General features: G+C 39.6%; 1 protein-coding gene across 8 annotated transcripts in view; it reads right to left on the bottom strand.

Moving 5' to 3' along the window:
• Positions 1-18,707, bottom strand: part of LIMCH1 (LIM and calponin homology domains 1) — a 188,044-nt gene that overhangs the window by 59,483 nt on the left and 109,854 nt on the right. For 4 of the 8 annotated variants that reach the window (XM_074866061.1, XM_074866062.1, XM_074866064.1 and 1 more), the window contains 5 exons: positions 15,496-15,526; positions 12,340-12,450; positions 7,595-7,790; positions 3,005-3,254; positions 2,074-2,346 (listed from right to left, as the gene is read on the bottom strand). In XM_074866061.1, coding sequence (XP_074722162.1) covers positions 2,074-2,346; positions 3,005-3,254; positions 7,595-7,790; positions 12,340-12,450; positions 15,496-15,526 — 861 coding nt within the window. The remainder of the gene's footprint in view (positions 1-2,073; positions 2,347-3,004; positions 3,255-7,594; positions 7,791-12,339; positions 12,451-15,495; positions 15,527-18,707) is intronic. The other 4 variants (XM_074866065.1, XM_074866067.1, XM_074866066.1 and 1 more) reach the window with 1 other exon arrangement.

Below are 18,707 nucleotides of genomic sequence, written 5' to 3'. Positions count from 1 at the left end.
TCAGAGGAACTGGAAGACAACTGACTATCTCAGGTGAAAAAAAGAGAGGCTGGCTTCATGGAAAGATAAGGGAATAAGAGGGGTGAAAGAAAAAAAAAGTCAGAATACAGAAACAAGAGGGACTGAGAATTGGTCAGTGTCAATAGTGCATGAAAATTTGAATTTGATGCCAAGAAGAAGAGAGAGAAAATGGAGACGTTCAAAGAACAGGGACTGATAATGAGACATTAAGAGAGATGATTAAATGCTCTCCTGTATCCTAAAGGGTCACTACCAAATTCTTCCCTTCTTCTCACCCATTATCCTTCAAATTACACATACAAATCGTTTTCCTTACAGACCTCTTTCTGCTTTCAGCCTTTTCTGCTGTGTCTTCCTACAATCTGCAGGAGCAGGCTCTTACTTCACTATGGTGAAGCTTGGGCTACAAAGCTCTGCTCTTTGACCCTCAGTTGGGGCAGAAAACCAGCAGCTCTTCCTTCCTCCAGCTGCCAAAACCCACAAGTTGCTTCCACTGAGAGCAAGGAAGGAAAGCAGCTTGTTATTTTTCCTCCCTTCTCCTTCAGCCCTGTTAGGGCCACAGATTGTCCAAGGAAAGAGGAGACCCGGCTTGCTGTCAAAGAACCACACATTTGATCATATGTGCTTCTTTCTTGCAGATCGAGCCAGTAGATCAAGCACAGGGTTGGAAAAGGGACTCTCAATGTGCTGAGCATCCTCCAAATGCAAATGCAAACAGTGCTATTTGTTATGCACTGCACTGCTGAACACAGGCTATTACTACATATTACTACATTACTACCATTAACACTACAGCCTTGGACCCAGAACAGGATTATACTAGTATCCTACTGGCTTATGGATTGCTGATTGACAAGCACACTAATTGAGCCTGAAGGACTAATTTATGACAGATAGCTCCTCTTCATTAGTATCTGGCTTTGTTAAAGCAGTCCCACAACCACACACAAACACTGGTTCATTACAGCTTGACAACAGTGAAGCAAACCTGAGAAGAGGACATAGGACGGCGTGTATACTGTGACTGATTTATCTGCATATGGCACATCTGTATATGGCCACAGACAAGCTTCACTCTACCTATAAACAAGCTGTATCACATAAGAGCTGTACTTTTTTACTACCATATTTCAAAGCCCAGACTGTAGATTAGCATCTGCTAAACTACTCACTGTCAGGATTTCACCCCACAATCATAAATAAAATGTTTTGGGCAGGAGGACATTTGGACACTTACCCTTTAGCCAAACCATTTTGATCAGTTATAAAAGCTTAGTCTTCTGACACGTTGGTTAAAACTCTGCTTTGTGGGCCATCCCCATGAGAAAAAGAGATTTTTCATGAGGATCCGATATCAGATGGTGGAAAGGCGTGGGCAGTGAGCCTAGCCATCACTCAGCTCTCGAGTTAAAGAACAGGAAATAACCAAATTGAACAACATCCAAAACCAAATAACACAGGTAATAAGTGAGTAACTACTGATACTCCATGCCAAAGTCAGTCAAATTATGATTGGTGAACTATGTGTCCATGCTTTAACTGGTACATGTGTTAACAAGCACTGTACTTTTATAGTTCCTGCTATTAAAAATAAATGCATCATTTATTAACACAGCTAAAAATATTAACCACCTAAAAACTGTGGTTCAGTAAACTAAATCAGCCCACCAGCAAAAAGTAAAGTAAGTTTCTGAAACTTCTGCCTAAACAAGACATTTTTAATGCACATTATATGTATTTTTTATTAAATGGAAGAAAGTATTAGGTGGAAGGTGACAAGTAGTCTGTGTAGTAGTTTTCTTGGAGTCTGTTTACATTATGCCATAAGACAATACAATTTCTCAACACAAATGCAGTTAGCATCTTACAACTCTGCAATCCACAGTTGTCACATCACAAGCCTTTTCAGACCAAGACCTTCGCTAGCTATTGTGAGTGCTTAGCAGACTGGATTTTTGTTAGAAGTGAAATCACAGCGGATCGAGGAAACCCACACTTCAGCCAATCCTAAAAATGTGAAACGTGCACAATTTCTCACACCATTGGGCTAACCTGCCATACCGCTGGGCTGCTGACATGACCTTAATGCCAGCTTGTTCAAGTCTTCTTAACTTTCTGATCTCTTCTGCATCTTCCCCCTTGGGTGCTGATGTTTCTTTTGCACCACATGAAGGAGACTGGTCTATGGAGTTTCCTTTGTTTTGATTCAAACCTACTTGACTTTTAAGGGAGCTTGCCTCAGGAGCCATGGAGCTCTCTTTCTCCTTTTCACACAGTCCTGATGTTTCATTCTGTTCTTCTTCTATGGTTTCAGGGTGGGGTTTGCTATTGAATTATACAAGGTAGTTTAATGCATGCTGTGCCTGAAACATATACACTTAATAAGCACATTTTGTTGATATCAAGACGCCAAAGGATATTCTGAGGAATGATCCAAGAAGATAATTATGCTCTTTAATGGAAGTTGCTTCTTAGGCCAAATCAAATGAAATATCAGTTGACAAAACCAGCATGCAGAAACACATAGCCACAGCTGTATAAACTGTACTAGTATATAGAATACAACACAAAAATAACTTGATTTTTAAAAAACACAGCAAAAATATGACCTATTTTGATTGAATACATCAAACATTATTTATAAGTATCATTTGTCAGTAAGTAACTGTCTTGAGAACTGAGACAGATCATCCAGAACATTTCTGCCCAGCCTTGGGTTTGAGTCAACATTCATGGTACTTATATTAACCAACATCTTGTCAAACACAAGCTAGACATTGCATTATATGGTAAATAATGACATGAAGACAGTAATTTTACACTCGTTGCTTTTCTACCACCTTTGCCAATTGCTACAATTTATCAGTACCATCTCAGTAAGTGATTTATTGCAACTTCATACACCACATGAAAAGAATGAAAATTAGGCAAGTGTTAAAGCATCATCATTGAGGAAAGGAGAAGTTGGACAGGCTGGTCTTACCTGAAAGGTCTGTCTCCTAGCGGTGAAGTCGCCGTGCTCCAGCTCTTTCGGTACTCTTCTCGTTCAGCTTTCTTTTTCCGAAGTGGAGCAGGTACATAGAAAGTCTGATTACTCTTGTTTGGGAGGTACTGGTTAAAAGGCACAGCTGATTTAGGTTCACCGTGTGAGGTCCGCCTCGCCAACATATCATCTTTTTTCACATCTGGCATCTTTCTGTGTGGCAGGTCAGTTTCCGAGTCACTTCCTCTCCCTAGTGAGGAAGGAGAAAAAAAATCCCTCTTCTTTTCACTTTCATCCAAGTTTGTTTTTTTAAAAATTATAAATCAGAGAAGACACCACCAAAAAATTACATTTAGCATGTCAGCACCAAAAAATGAGGCCACTTCTACCTGTATTTATATTTTAAAATCAGTCACTGAAGGTAGAAGCCATAATATCTACACAGACAGTAAACATTTTTTTCCATCAACCCTTATTTTCTACCCCTGAAAAACTCATCTTCAGCCACAGGTCACATCAAAAAACACAGGGTCAGATTAAGCCAGACTTGTCAATCACACAGGACAGCTACAGAAGCTTACCTGACTAAAGCCCAAATGACTCCTAGTTGTACATATAGGTACATTTGACCTGATTCACACTCTTGAACTTAGACTTACATGTACATAGCACAAGCTCAAGCAAAAAAGGCCTGCATGCTGTATATTTACAGCAGAGCAAGAATCTCTGGATGTTTCTACACACGCACATTAATGGCAATTTGAAGGCACACAGCATCAGCTGAGTATAAGCATCAGTTGCTATAAACCAGAAGATTCAGGTGATCTCTCTCCAGTCTCATCGGTTGCCTGGTCAATCAGTCTAGCACACTGCAAAACAGACAGAGACACTTGACCCTCAGATGCGAAGGTGCAAGGAGAAAGGGAAGGGATCTCAGAATTTAGAGGTTACATGAGTACAGCAAAGATTGAAGAATACTTGCTGGCAAAGGAAAGAAATAAGGTGAGAGAGAAAAATTGAGAGTTACAGAGAATAAGATGCGGGATCAACAGAGCTGAGTGACTATTTTGTTCAAATGAACTAAGTTTCCTGTTATTTACAACCCATTTAAAACACAGAAACTTAGGCAAGACTTTTCCAACTTGAAAACAAAACTCCCGAATGGTAGGGCAAATACCTTAAAGAGCATTTGCAGTGGAACTGCCCTCATAGCCATATTGGAAGCCACTTCATAGACATTCACTAAATTCCCTGCACCATCATGAGCCTTTTTAAGTAATTCACAAAGAAGCTATGGAAATAGTTCAATGTAACATCACCACAGGCCCTGGTTTGATGAGTGAAATGGAGCATACTCAGCCATTTCTCCCACCCACATTCAAATCTTCTCCCAGCTTTGCAGCGTTGGACATCTCTGGCCCTTGGCCCCTTTGCAACACTTGCATATGTGATAGCTGTTCCCCTTCTCGGGGTGCGGGGAAGCCACCCAGGTTGTGTCCCCTTGCTAGTTCACCACACTAGTAAATAACTAGCTAATTCACTGAGCTACCTAATGAACAACTGAAAACAATGAAGTCATAAAAATCGCAAGTAGCTTGTGTATAATTCAAAGTGGGGGAAGAAAAAGAGGTCTAAATATGCTAGGAATGTTACTTGCAAAGAGCTTTTGCAGTAGATCAAGTTATTCAATGTTTGCTTGGAGAAAGACGAAGAAGAGTGAAAGGGAACAGTAAGAAAAGACAAGACACAATGGAAATGAGCTAGTTAGAAAAAAATCACAATGCATTTTTTTCCAGTCATCTTTTGCTTGAACAATTTTGGTTAAAACTAGCACCACGATTGGTAACCTGAGTCTATGTCTAAATGAAAACCGGAGACACTACCACAGAATCATGGGTGTCTGAGGATAGCTGAGGTTTGAAGTGCTATAATATCATTCGACTGAGCAGGGCCACAGAGGAGCTAAAAGAAAATGAAAAGATCCCTTACTGTTATTTGCTATTCTGTCTGCTCTTGACTTTGTTCTGGTGTTTATTTTTGTATCACATGAAAACCAGCCTTGAACTGGCAGACAGAAATGCTGGAATAGATAACCACAGTAGCAGAGGAATTAGAACAGACTCCTCTCCTCATTACTGATGTGCCTACCAGCATCCCCAAGTTGAGTACTTCAAAGACAAATAGATTCTTTAATTATTCATATTTTACTCATTAAATTATTTTCAGCTCAAATTTGCAAAATTGAAGCCAAAGCACAGAATGGAAGATGTAGCCGTGCTCTACATCTATAACCTTAACTTTGTTGTTCTGCATTTGGAAGTAGAAGAAGCAGCAGCCAGTTTCCACAACCTGTAGCAAGCAGTTAAACACCACAGATACGCACAGATCCTTTGTACAAGGATCCATGCATAACTGCTGGCCAAGCAGAGGATTTTATTCATTCCTGAGTACATTAGCAACTCTATGGGCAGGTCAGTCTGCAATTATACTGTGTTTTAAACAAACTGTTCTGCTCTACCACTGGCTTTTTTTTTGATTTTTGCCAAGGGACAGGGTCCGCACAGGACAGCAGAGCAGTTCCTAAACAGCAGGGCTAATTACAAATGGCATTTGTGGAGGTAGTATTACTTACTGCTTCCACCTAAACTAATCATCACTTTAGGATCACTTAAATGATCTCCATTCTTTAATTTTTTTTTTTTCTAGGAGTGGAAAAAATCATAGTTTTATTTCACTATCATATTATTTGGTTTATAAAGCTCCTATCTGAATGGAGAGAGAAGTAACACATGCAGAACCTTTTTCTCCATTCAGCTTTGCATATACACTATTTCTATCAAAAACTCCAGTGAAACTCTGGCCTGCTGGGGCCACAGGAAGAGGTTTGACAGAAAACAGGTCAGCCAAGCTACACCTCACCTGCAAGTCTTGGAGGAGACAGCTGTGAAGTTATGGCAGGAGCAAGAAGGAAAAATGGGACATACTAGAAAGGGCTGGCTGGACAAGTCATACATGTGTGCACAGCATCTGCATGCACCCTGGGTCTGGATATGGTTAAATACTAATTTTAAGAACAAGCTTTGTATGCCTGTGACTTATTTTGTCTTTGTTATGGACTCAAGAATATGACAAGATAGTATGTCTTAGCTGTGGCAAGCCACCAACCACAAAACCATACTAAAATCTGCCAATATAGCAGAAGTTGATAGGAAGCAGCTACAGGACATATGTAAGTGGCTGCCCACCAGCTCCAAGTAGGTAGGGATACTGGACTTAGGCACCCAGGATGGAGCAACACTTCTTGATCAGGGCATGTGAGGTGTTCCTATTTGCCAACACCACACTTTTGTGTCATTTGGGAAGGCAGAGAAATGTTTTGTAATGTGGAGACTGTGCTCTGTTCAGTGTCTTAGAGGGCACGAGGCTGTTTCAGGGACTCAGCCCCAGTAGCTGGTTCTGGATGGTCAACCAACAGTCCCAATATCACAGGCCACTCAAAATAGCAGAGCAGATCCTAGCCCTGCTTTCCGCACAGCTCTTTCATAATTCAGCTGTGATACCAGCTCTCCCTGCCAGCTTTCCAGTTTTAAGGAGTTCCTCATCACCTCAGGAAATCTCTCACGTGTCCAGTTATGATTAGCACCAGTTTCTTTCACGCTGCCAAAAGCTGTATGAACATCTGGTTCCTACCAAAAATTCTTTCTGCCTTTCCTTTTTTTTTTATTAAATAAGTAACATTACTAAGGAGAAGTGATTCATGTGTGGAACATAACTTCATCTGAGGATAGTTTGACCAATTCATCCATTCATCAGGAATGTAACCACGCAGAGGGAGCCTCAGTCAAGCACCCTTTTGTTCTGAACCAGAATCCTGCTCACGACAGGTAATCTAAGTGCATGCTCCACACCTGTTTCTAGCAAATAACTCATCATCCAGCATGGTGTGTTTACAAGCCTCTGGGAATCAGACAAGAAATGCAGAGAAGCAGCACCCCTTCTGTAAGCCTAGGGCTGCATGTCCTCATTCAAAGGTGTACAAAGATGGCCACAGCTCTGACGCTGGGAGCTATTAATTTACCCAATTTTCTAAATACCATGAAAACAAATATGATATTTGGTAAAATGTTGTACATCAGACTTCAAAACTCTGTCAAGTATCAGACATTGCCAAGATATTTCTATGTCATTTATCTGCCCAGGGTCTACTTAGGCAAACATTTTATTCACTTCACTATTTCCCTTGTTCCTGCACTCTTTCTTCTTGCTCCAGCCTAGTTTACAAGTTAAAATGAGTCTCCATAACATCCTCTTACACTGTAACACAGAAAAGCACTCCTACCGCCATAAAATTACACTGCAATGATGTAACTCATTTTCCAACACTACGCTATCCTAACTGAGACAAACTTCAAGTTGTTGGCAAAGTCATCTAAATCTCAGGGAGCACAAATCAGCGTTCACAGAGAAGTTCTCCCACCGGATTAGCATGATTCAGAGGCTGTGTCCAACTTCTGAGTGGCACATTTGCTCCAGAAATGTTACTTACATGTCACAATGTTATGCATGTGCTACACTGTGACCGGTACTTACCATCGCTGCTCCCTCTGAGCACTACATCTGGAGACGGTGTCTGCTGCGAGCGGGAGCCAAAGGAGTCCAGACTGTCAAAGGAATCATCTCTGCCGTGGCGAGGCGGGGAGAGGGAATCACTGCGTTCAGAGTCCCAGCAGTCTATATAGCCGCTGTCACGAATGCTGCGCTTTGGGCTCTCGATATCCTCTGTTTCCTACATGGAATTACAGCGGGTACCTCTTCATAAAGAAACCACTGACATACCCATGAGATCCATACACATCAGATCATAGCCATGAGATCCATACACAACAAAGCATCTTCCTAAATACTGAAAATCTCCTCCCCAAAAAAGGGTTTCTTTGTTTTCTGTCCCTTCTCCCCTTCAAAAGTGCAAGCTTGCAATAAACCCCGATTTTATGCTGATTAAGAGGAAAGCCCGCTCATGAGATTAGTACGATCAACTGAGAAAAAGTTGCAATAGGCAAGTTAATACCGATCAAAACTGAAAGTAACCTGAAACTTGACTGGTCGTCCATAGTCCATAGCACAGGCAAAGGCACTACAATTTTAACATCGTGCCTGCATCAGGTTTAAGTCTGCTGCTTTCCAAAAGATCCCCCCCTCCCCTTGCCCATCTACAGTATCTGGCCAGGATACCAGCAGACAGCATTTGTTGCTGCTTCAGCTCGGCAAAATAATGAAGCAGTGTGCCCCAGCCTCCCTCTACCTTGAAGTGAAATTCCTGTTATGAAAGAGGGATGTCTTTCTGAAGCAATCAGCAATGAAAAATATGCAAAATGCTTTTCCTGATGCCTCAGAAGAATTCAGTTGTGCTCTTTACTCTTTGCCAGCTCCTGGCTCTGGGGGATATGAAAGCACTTGTAGCTGACCCACATGTTCAGAGCAGGGAGAACAATGGTTGTCTTTGACAGCCCTGTGATTATAAATTCTTTCCAGTGCAAGCAGCACATACTAAAACACTGAAACTCCAGCAGAGGAAAAGGTCAATAGAAGCCATCCTCACCCTTGCATTATAATAAATCCCTTGTTTCAGAGAGTGTCTTAACATTAATTACAATCGCAAAGGCTGAGGAAAAACAAAAATAACTACGTTTATTCTAAGATAAATCTGTTTTTTTCTCCCTTGACAGTAAGTAAAGTCAGAGATGTGGGTGCCATTATCAGACTGACATTTTGCAACCCAAAGAGCCTGGAATGTGGTATTTTTTTTCTTTCTTTTTTTTTTTAACCCCAGAAGCATTTGAATATTAATTCCTAATTAAGAAGCACCCCCTGTTTACCACTAGCTGGAGCACAATGGCTACGTTGAGCACAGCTCCCGCTGTCCCTGACTGCTAAGGTTTTACCCATTACTAGTATCGTCAATGAGAAGATCAATCAAGAACATCACAGTACGTTATAGCAGGCCACCTTCACAAGAAAGGGGGTTTGCTGGAAAGTGATGGAGGGAGGAGAGCCCTGCAGTAACACACCAAAGTTTCCGTGCTGGAAAAGAGGGAGGATCAAAGCAAGACAGAGAGATCAGACCCAACGTCCTGCAGACTTTTCAGGAAGAAGGCTTAATTAGTGCCACTCACTATTACTCTGCCAAAATACCACATTAAGGGCAGCGGCAAAGGTCACCTAAGGCCACACTAAACTGTGGTAATGTCATTAAGTAACCTCACTGCAAATTGAAGTGAAAGTATTTTCTAAAACCAAATAAAATACACCTAACAAAGTTGTAATTGAATCCTATGTAATTTCCTTCCCCAGTCCTGCTTAGTGAAATAAAATACCGATAGAAACACTAGGCAACAAAGATCTGTCTCCCTGAAATCTGCATGAGTTACACACATTCAAGAATAAATCTAAAAATCTTATCAAAATCCTGTTTGTGACATGACCCAAAAATCTTTTTAAAAATCCAAAGTCCCTAAATCCCCTCATCCCTTCATACCAACCAGTTATTCTCAATCCTCAGGCACACTTCCATTTTCCTAAATTACTGTATTTGAATGATACAGAACTACTCAGCAGCTACAGGGACTTAAACTTGGGCAAAAAGCCCCATCCTGCATTCACTATCTTCCAGAGTTTGAAAACAGTCCAACTGTGAACTAATGAGTTCTGCAGACCCTACTTTCAAAGGCCTGTTGATGTTAATTTTGCATGCTGCTCACCAGGAATTAGGAGGCAGGCACCAGGATGGGATCCTAGACTTCTGTAAACATGTTCTTTACAGCCTTCCCCCTGGCAAAGCTACTCTCTCAGCCCAACACTGTCTCACAGACAGGTATTTGTCCTGCCTTGAACAAACATCATCTCCCAAATGTTACATCAATGGGAAAGCGGTTATCTGCGGGACTGATAACACCATAACATGACACACAACAGCACATTAGTCTTTCATATTATCTAATTAAAAACACAGTACGTTACCAAGTGGCAGTAAAAGTGTGACTGACAAATATAAGATGTGTTTCTCCAGGAAGTTCCACCCACTAATTATAATCAAAAAGCCATGGATATTTTGTCATTGGGAATTTCTAGTTTAAAAGCAAAGAAGAATGTGTACCCAAATAGTTAATGAAATTAAAAACAGAGTAGCATGAATAAAATTAGAAATGAATAGGCCTTTCAGTGTAAGAAGTAGAAAAAGATGAGTCCGAGACAACTTATATCTCAGCTATCTTTTGATTTGATTATTAAAAAAGGAGGGCAGAGAGGATTTATAACAGAAAAACTAAACCAGACTGAATGTAAGGTTGATTTAATTATCAAATTCTGTGGAAAAAAATGCCAGTAAGGAATGTGATAAAGTGTCTTTTCATCACTCGAGCTCAGCTATAAAAAACATCAGACTGTAGCACAGCATGATTAACATGCTCTATTCTACAACAAATCCTCTTCAAACACAGTAACAGACAAGCCCACAATTGCCAGTGGGAAATACTGCAGGGGTACAGGAGTAGGGAGGTGACCTTAAAATAAGTTGCCAATGGCCCTCGCAACAGCATCACCTAAACAAGACTTTTCAGGACTGCAAAGTGCTCGGTTTTTACATTAAAGGAATATATAGCTTTCAACTTTTATGAGATCTCTACTCTGCTCCCAGCTCTGCCATCTGCAACAAATCAAGTCCCAGCCTCTTGCTTTTGTCCTCAACCTGCAGCACTGCCCTGCACTGCCCGGACAGGTGCTCCATGATCGTCAGCTCCCCGGAGAATGCTGCCTTTCGGTCCCAGCCTACTTCATCCCACAAAAGGGCTCAAAATAGGACCTCCAAAATGCTCTGATGATTAGTTTGATAGGTAAACATCACCTGGAAAAAGAGGAGCCTTGTGCTGTGAGATTAAACATGAAAAAATAAACCATGATACCATGCAGCACTAACATTATAACAACCTGCACTTTGGGAATTTTTCTGCACTGGTTCCCTTGTCCGTCTTTGTTTCACCTTTCAGACTCTTTGGAGTGGGGACTGCTCCTTCCCTGAAAGTTCTATCTGGAAACAACTCAAGTATTAACTTCACTTCTTTATTGCTTAGGCTCAGTCATATCACTCATGAGTGGCAAAGTCCAGAGTGATTACTGCAGGTCATTTCAAATGAAGACCAAAATAAATCTCTACAGAGAATCAGGATATTCTCTTTTCCTCTCCATTTCCACCTCCTTGTTCACAGGAACTGGGTTCACAAACAGGAATTTTGCCCGTCTAGCTAAGGCTCTCTGGTCACACTGGGGTGTAGGAACTGCTAGCAGTCAGCCAAGTATTTCTTCCTCTCCATTGGCAATCCAGTACTGGCCCTCTGAAATCCCAGAATGAAGAGCTGCAGCTGGTGCAGATGCAGTAGCACAGAGCTCAAGGAGAGTAAAGAGCAAAAGTCTCCCATGGTCCCCAAACCACATTGCCTGTGGTGGCTTGGCTGTTAGGTGAGATGGGGAGGGAAGAGCAGGCACAAAGCTCTCTGGGCTGGAGAACATATCTGCATGGCTTTTCATGAGCAGTATGTCCAACACCTGCAATGCCATATTCTTATATGTCTGCTCTTTGCCCCTTCCATCCCCAGTAAACGCATGCTTGGATATCACTGCTAACCATTACTGAGGTTAAGTGTCTCATGTTCAGGGCTTGCTGCAATGCTCAACCAAAAGTCCCCAAACCACCCTACAGCAATCACAACTTTTCCTTTCCAACAAAGCTCAGCTCATCATAAACCTCCAAATAGGATTTCAGCCAGAATTCAGAGCTTGGCAAAACACAGATTCATCATAACTATGTCCTTGGTGAAATATAATCTCCTCCTTCTATCCTTCAGCTTTATTTAGATACTTTGGTTTGATGCTTTATGTTGCAATTTAAAAACAAAAGAGCTGCACATGAGACTGAATGTTTTAAAGAAGAAAAATCTCTGCTCCTGCAAGCCCTGCCACCTTAGTTTTGAGTCTCAGCTCTTCTAGCTGAAACTGCGTCATAAATGAAAATAATTCAAATGAAAACATGAAGATGACAGAACCATGTGACAGTTCTAAAGTCCTGCTTGACATCATGTGCTACATCACTGCTATCACGACAAAGCTGGCTGCGAAAGAAAGCTGTGTTCATGACTTGGTAGTCAGAAGCATTTTTGAATAAGTTTACTAAGTAATTTCTACTTCAGCCCCCCACTTCTCTCATATTTAGCAACAAACAGGTTATTTATGGGAATAATAATTTGAATGAAATTTCCATTCCCAAAACGTAGAAAAAAAGATACCTTTCTCATTTGTGCCAGCAAACCTTCAAACTCCTTCAGGTTCAGGGTTGATCCACTATATGACGTGCAGTTGTTTGCCACTTTCCCTAGCCAATAAATGGTGACTAATACCTGCAGAAGTTAATAAGAATTAATTGAAGCCATCTACACAGTCCCTTAGCTACATTTACTTCCCCTCAGCATCTCTTATCTATTCTAAACTGCACAGAAGCACAAGATTTTGCTATAAATCAGAATTGAAAGGGAAGTGTCTGTCAGTGGTTAAACATAAATACATCAGGTAACTATGAAAATTTAAACAGTCCTACAGAATGGGAAACAACACATTATCTTCCTGGTATTTTTTTTAAAAAAATGAAACTGTTGCATCTGCCTAGAAAATAAATGCAAAAATTAATCTGAATAGGAAAACCAGGCAAGATATTTGAAACTGTCTAGAAGACATGCTTATAAATATATCTGTTTGTAAATCCGATAGGAAAAAAATCACGAAAGAGTACTAATACTGGTGGTCATTAATTAAAACCATTAAGACTAATGGAATAAATAAAACATCTGAAATATGTGCATGCCTATTTCAAGGACAGAAAAGGTAGTTCCATTTTTAATCATCATAATGTAATTAACCAGATGACATGGGAACATTCACTTCCAGGCTTCTGCCATCTTAAGAAATACTTAGCCCAAGATTAATCAAAGCCATGAGCATCTGGTTGTTTTTATCAGACTAAAGCAGAAAGAGTTAGTGGCTTCATTCAAGTTCTGACTTGATGCCTCTCCGTAACTCAAAAGTCACTTCAAAACTAGCATGGAAAAAAAGCCAAGAACTGTTCTTGCAAATGTTTATATACCCTCTCACTCCTTTAGGTAGCAAAGAAATCTGATCTGACACTGCTGGTGTTGCACTTGTTTTAGGAACGGAGAAATTAAGATGCTCGGGATGGTCAAATCCAACACCTCCAAAAATGCTGATATTTGTATCATGCAGGGAAAGCAAACAGTCCTCCTCTGCACCCACATATGTCTCCACTGAAAGCAATGTCTTTAATGGTACCTGTGCAGCAGCAATTTGGACTGGAAACTGATTGTCAAAGGCAATCCAGTTCAGTGTTTTGCACTGGTTAAAATTGCCAAAGCATCACCTCAGAACTTAAGGCTTTTTCTCATTTAATGCTCATTATTTCAGCATATTCCGTGACATTGCAAAGTATTTAACTGCAGAACAAACAGGAAATGTTTTGATGTGGAGAAGATGTGCAATCAATAATAAATAATAATTGCCATTAACTATCTCAAAAAAGTTAAATAAACTGAAATATAGTATTTTACGTTTTGATGGGACAGGGCCATATAATTCATACTATATAGTGAACTAAAGAAAATAGGACTAGGAGAAATCCCAAGGGGGTGTTGGGGACAGACATCTACATCAGACTTTTCGTTCCTAAAACATGCACCCACGTTCCTTCAGTGCCTCCTCCACAGTCACATATGCTAGACTTCTTATTAGCCTTTTCTCATCAATTTTCTCTGAATTCCCCACTTTTCATTTAAGTGTGATGTCCAAAATCACACACAGCACTCCAGCTGAGGCCCTGCCAGAAAAGGATATGGCATGTGTGATACAGATCCCCTGTTTCAAAACAACTGTGGTGCATAATGTAAAATATATTCTATTTTATATACAAATACAGTTTATATTTCCCTTTAGTTTATAAATAATATACATGCCATGAAATAACTGCAAAACATTTTTAATAAAGTTCAGAAATTTTCCCCTTGTTTTCAAAATTACATCCAAATTGATACTACTGTGCTGAGGGGAGGGAGGTAGTTCTGCCAATTCTGATTTTTTTTGGTCTTGAAACAACCTTTATCCGAGCTGTTTTCCTTCAGCTAGTACTACTCAACAAATTTATGTAAAAAATTCTTACAGCACATGTTCTCAAGTTAAGTGAAAACACTTGCAAATATAGTATTCCTAGCAACCAGGAAACTGTCCAATTCATTTTGCCATTCAGTTCTCTGATGAAGGTTGTGGTATTTTTATTTATTTCTGCTAGCATTTGATCACTTTCTCTCTTTTTCCTTTCTTTATCCACTTTTTTTTTTTCCCCAAATAATGTCACATTTGCAAGCAATTCCGACTGGCTGCCAGCCGAGGTTGCAGGATCATGCACCTGGAAAGCATAAGCATATATTGCCTACAAGCACACTGTGGAGGATACTTTTGAAACTTTACCTTTAAAACAATACAACTGTACAAAAATATTTAGACAGTGCCCACAAGAGTGCTAAAATGCCAAAGCTGGACTCCTCCCCTACAACTCTGTGTGCTGGATGCAGAAGATACTACTCTAATGATGATGGGAAAGGCACAATGAAATAATTGGGGGTGGGGTGGGGTGGTGTTTTCTGTGGTTTTTATTATTTTTTACCTGCAGTCACTATTACTGTCTTCCAAGTTATTAGGAAAAGGTTTTGGCATTTCCTAACAGTTTACAGGGGTGTGAGCCCAATATAAAATTGAATTTATAGCAGTTTACAGCTAAGGACAGACAGCTTGCTAGGCTATAGGAGAATAACTAACTCTGAGACCAGCAAAGTTTAGCAATTTCCTTTTCCACTTAACAATTACAGGATCCATTACCATTGCCATTACTTTAACAAGAAATTGAAGTTAAATGGAATTAGCCGTTCTGGTGAAACACTCATTTCTTTGGAAGAACAATAAGAAAGATAGCAAATCTGATAGTAAAGACTTGCATCCAGAACTAATGATCATTTTGTTTCATTTTAAATGCTTTGTGCAAATGTACTTTATGCCTATATATTAATGAAAGGCTACAAAAGCATAGCTTTGTGGGTGAGTCAGACTGTTCCCAGTGAAAACCACAATGGAGAACACAGAGATCATGTTATTTATCCCTTATCTAAGAAGGGACAAACATTCTTCATTTTATTTCTATTGTAAGGTTGCTTTGTCATAGCAGCTCTACCTACAATTCTAGTAGAACCTGGTTAGGTTTGTATCCAGAAGAACTTTTCAGCAATACTCATCTGTACTCAGCTTTTACTGACATAATTCTTGCTCAGGCCAAATATAGGATTAACCAGACCAAAAAAAAAAACCCACCCTCCAAGTGATATACTTACATTTTTCAGCTTCCTACTATAGTCAATGTTCCTGGTTGCACACACAAACAAAACAAAAAAAAAAAAAAAGAGGGAAAAGATATAGTCAGAAAGCAGACACACTTTCCAAGAGCGCGTATGCAGCAGATCACGTTTTCCCTACCAAAAGCCTGTAGAATGCTTCTGCTGGCTGGAAACACATGAAAGCTAAGAAGATGTAGTTCACACGTTCATTTATTCATAACGTGGGAGTATTTTGTCACCATTACTTCAATCATTTAATTAGAATTTTGGAAGTACAAAAAGAAAATGTGTTTATAATGGTCCCACAGTAAAGTAGGAAACTGCCAAAAATATTTCCTTTAAACAGAGTTGCTGATTTCTTCAAAAAAGAAGACCAAAGTCCTCACTGCTAAAACGCATTCTGCAGTAATCCAATGGTCAGATTCTGCTCTGTGATAAATCATGTAACCCATACGGATTCTGGAAGCAACTGAACATGCATAGGAGACTGAGGAAATGATCAGCAAACATTAAGGAAATAGAGCAGCTGCTTCTGTGGAAACAAGCATCACAAAGGACAAATGGGTGAAGCAACACAACAAAGATCCTGCCACTTTCAACAGAACCTGCTGTGGAAAATATATTTATTTTTAGAACGTATACTTGAGCACTCAGACTTAACATTGGCATCCTTCTCAATTTATTTTTTCACCAACATTCATGAAAGGGTGGAAGTTTTATGTTAGAAACAACAAAGCACAAAGTTTGTGCAAACATAAACAACATTTCAAAATTCAGCAAAGAAACCATTAAAAAAGAATGGAGGAAATGTGCATCACATTTAGGTGTGGAAGAATAAATAAGACTACTTCAGGTTTACTAGAGATTGTCTCCTGATTATTTATAATGAAATTGCCTTCTACTATAACAGTAAGCTCACTCCAGCATTAAAGGTTACCTGACAAAAACAAAAATAAATGTACTTAAATCTGTGAGAACAACAAAGCCTAAATATAGGCAATGTTAAAACAAAGTATTTTTGATAACATCTTTTTTAAGCCAAAATTTTACCCACCAATACCCACATACTAAGAAAAATAAAACAGTCCTGTTTTTTTTCTTAATAAAATAGCAGTGGAAAAGAGTCTTGTTTAACAAGTCAGGAAGAAATTCTTTACAGCATTAGCTCATAACTTTTATACGCTGAATGATCCAAAAAAAATAGATCTAATTCATACCTCAATTAACATCTGTATGAAAAAAATTGGTTAAAAATGTTATCTTAATCATGTGCAATAATGTCATATTCACCCTTTACCACAGAACAAATACCATTTTTACCATGTCTAAAAAATAACCCAAAAGTCTGCAAAGAGGGAAAAAATAAATAAATCACCTTCATGCTTTGGGAACTAGCTAGCAGAAGACAGTCTTGAACATACTTCTCTACAACAGTCATGGACTTGGCTTGTACACCTCAACTCAGTTACTCAGCGTGAACTTGGACAGTTCTAGGAAAACATTTGGCTCATTTCCACAGCTGCTTTCTCTGAAGAGTTGATGGGGGAAAAAAAAAAATCTATGCCAGTGAGACACTTCACATCTATCTAGCACCATATTCAGCAGAGGGCCAAGCCAGATCCACAGAGTTTTCTGCTCCTGGTTGAACTTGCTTACGTGCTGGACAGCTCTCCTTGGGAGCTCAGTGCTAGTCCCAGTCTCTCAACCTGCCTCCTCCAAGGTACTCCCCCATCCTCAACCCCAAAAGATCAAGGTTCTTATCTGAAAGATCCTTTCTCTCAGGTTTCATATGGAGATTAGGGGTTTATGTAGAGATTAGGGAGTGTTCTGCAACTCTCTCCGGCCACTCATTGTCATGGTTTTATAGGATGTTGAGAAGAACCACTTTCATTTCAATATTACCAGATTTAGAAAAAGTTACATAGCCCCCTCTCTCACTGGTATGTACAGGCAATAAGAACCTCATATTAGAGCCAGAAACTTGGAAAAGAGCAAGAAGTGGGAGACTATTCCTTAAAACAAGGAAAGTGGCCAATTCGATTTTCAAACCTTTGAATTTTCCCAGACAATGCTTGAACACCATGAAAACTTGCCCAGGTTCCACTGCCAGAGAGGAAAAAAAATAGAATGCTGCTGAAATTTAGTAAATTGTTTCCATATACTTTTCTAAAATGGCTATGTCTGACCAGTATTTCATTAGTGATCTTTTGGCCAAATGAAACAAGGCCATTCAATCAACTCAGCAGTATTTGCTTCTCTGCAGAGCAATAACTTTTTAATATTACACATGATAGACCAAAAATTTCAAGAAAACTTCTAAGTAACACCAATTAAAAATTTTATTGAATTTATGAAAGTGTGGGGTGCTCTTGCTTTTGGGGGGTGGGGAGCTTAATTGTCATTAATATAAATGAGAGAAAAATACAGTTTGACTGCTTCTGTTCCTCTAGTACAGGATGACAGTCTTTCCTGAAAGGGACAACAGTTCCTATTTAAGACCTCAATCTATGACTACATGGACATTGATTCAAGCCTGCTCCGTGTGACCTTAGGCAAGTCAGTAAATCTTTCTGTGCCAGTTTCACATTCATATTTTAAATCACTCTGTGGGGTGAAATGCTGAAAGTACAAACATTAGAGTCTAAGCACCTAGTACTCTTTGCAGTGAGGCATGTGCACATATCACAGCTAAAAAGCTGTTGATTAAAAGGAGATTTAAGAAAAAAAATCACTTCACCCCACAAAAAAATATGAATTAGTTACTAGGAAGGAGAACCTCTTAATATGCTTGTGATAATTTGTGTGGTAGTAGGTGTGTGGCTTTGGTGAAAAAGTATCTAAAGTTTGGCATTTCCAGTCCCGATAGTTCATACAGACATCCTCAGCCCAAATATCATGTCCCAACCTATAGCTCTTGTTAGAAAATAAACAGACCATGCTCCTGTCTGCACCTTGTGAAGTCTGAGAGGCCTATAAATGTCCTGTAACACATCTTCAAAACAGTTTAATCTGAAATAACAGAGCTGTGATTTTTTTTCCCCAGCCTACATAGTTCATTAGTTGGACAGACAAAAAAGAATGCCATCAATTTAGACTCAGGAAAACCCCTAAGTCCCACAGAATGTCATTGCTTAACTAAAACAGTATTTTAAAAGAGCTGTGGTTGATCTCTCTGGGAAAAATAACAGCCCTTAGAGAAAGCCTGTTGA

This window comes from Strix uralensis, chromosome 4 (genome assembly GCF_047716275.1).
Source record: "Strix uralensis isolate ZFMK-TIS-50842 chromosome 4, bStrUra1, whole genome shotgun sequence".
NCBI lineage: Eukaryota > Metazoa > Chordata > Aves > Strigiformes > Strigidae > Strix > Strix uralensis.
This window is presented reverse-complemented; position numbering and strand designations above follow the sequence as displayed.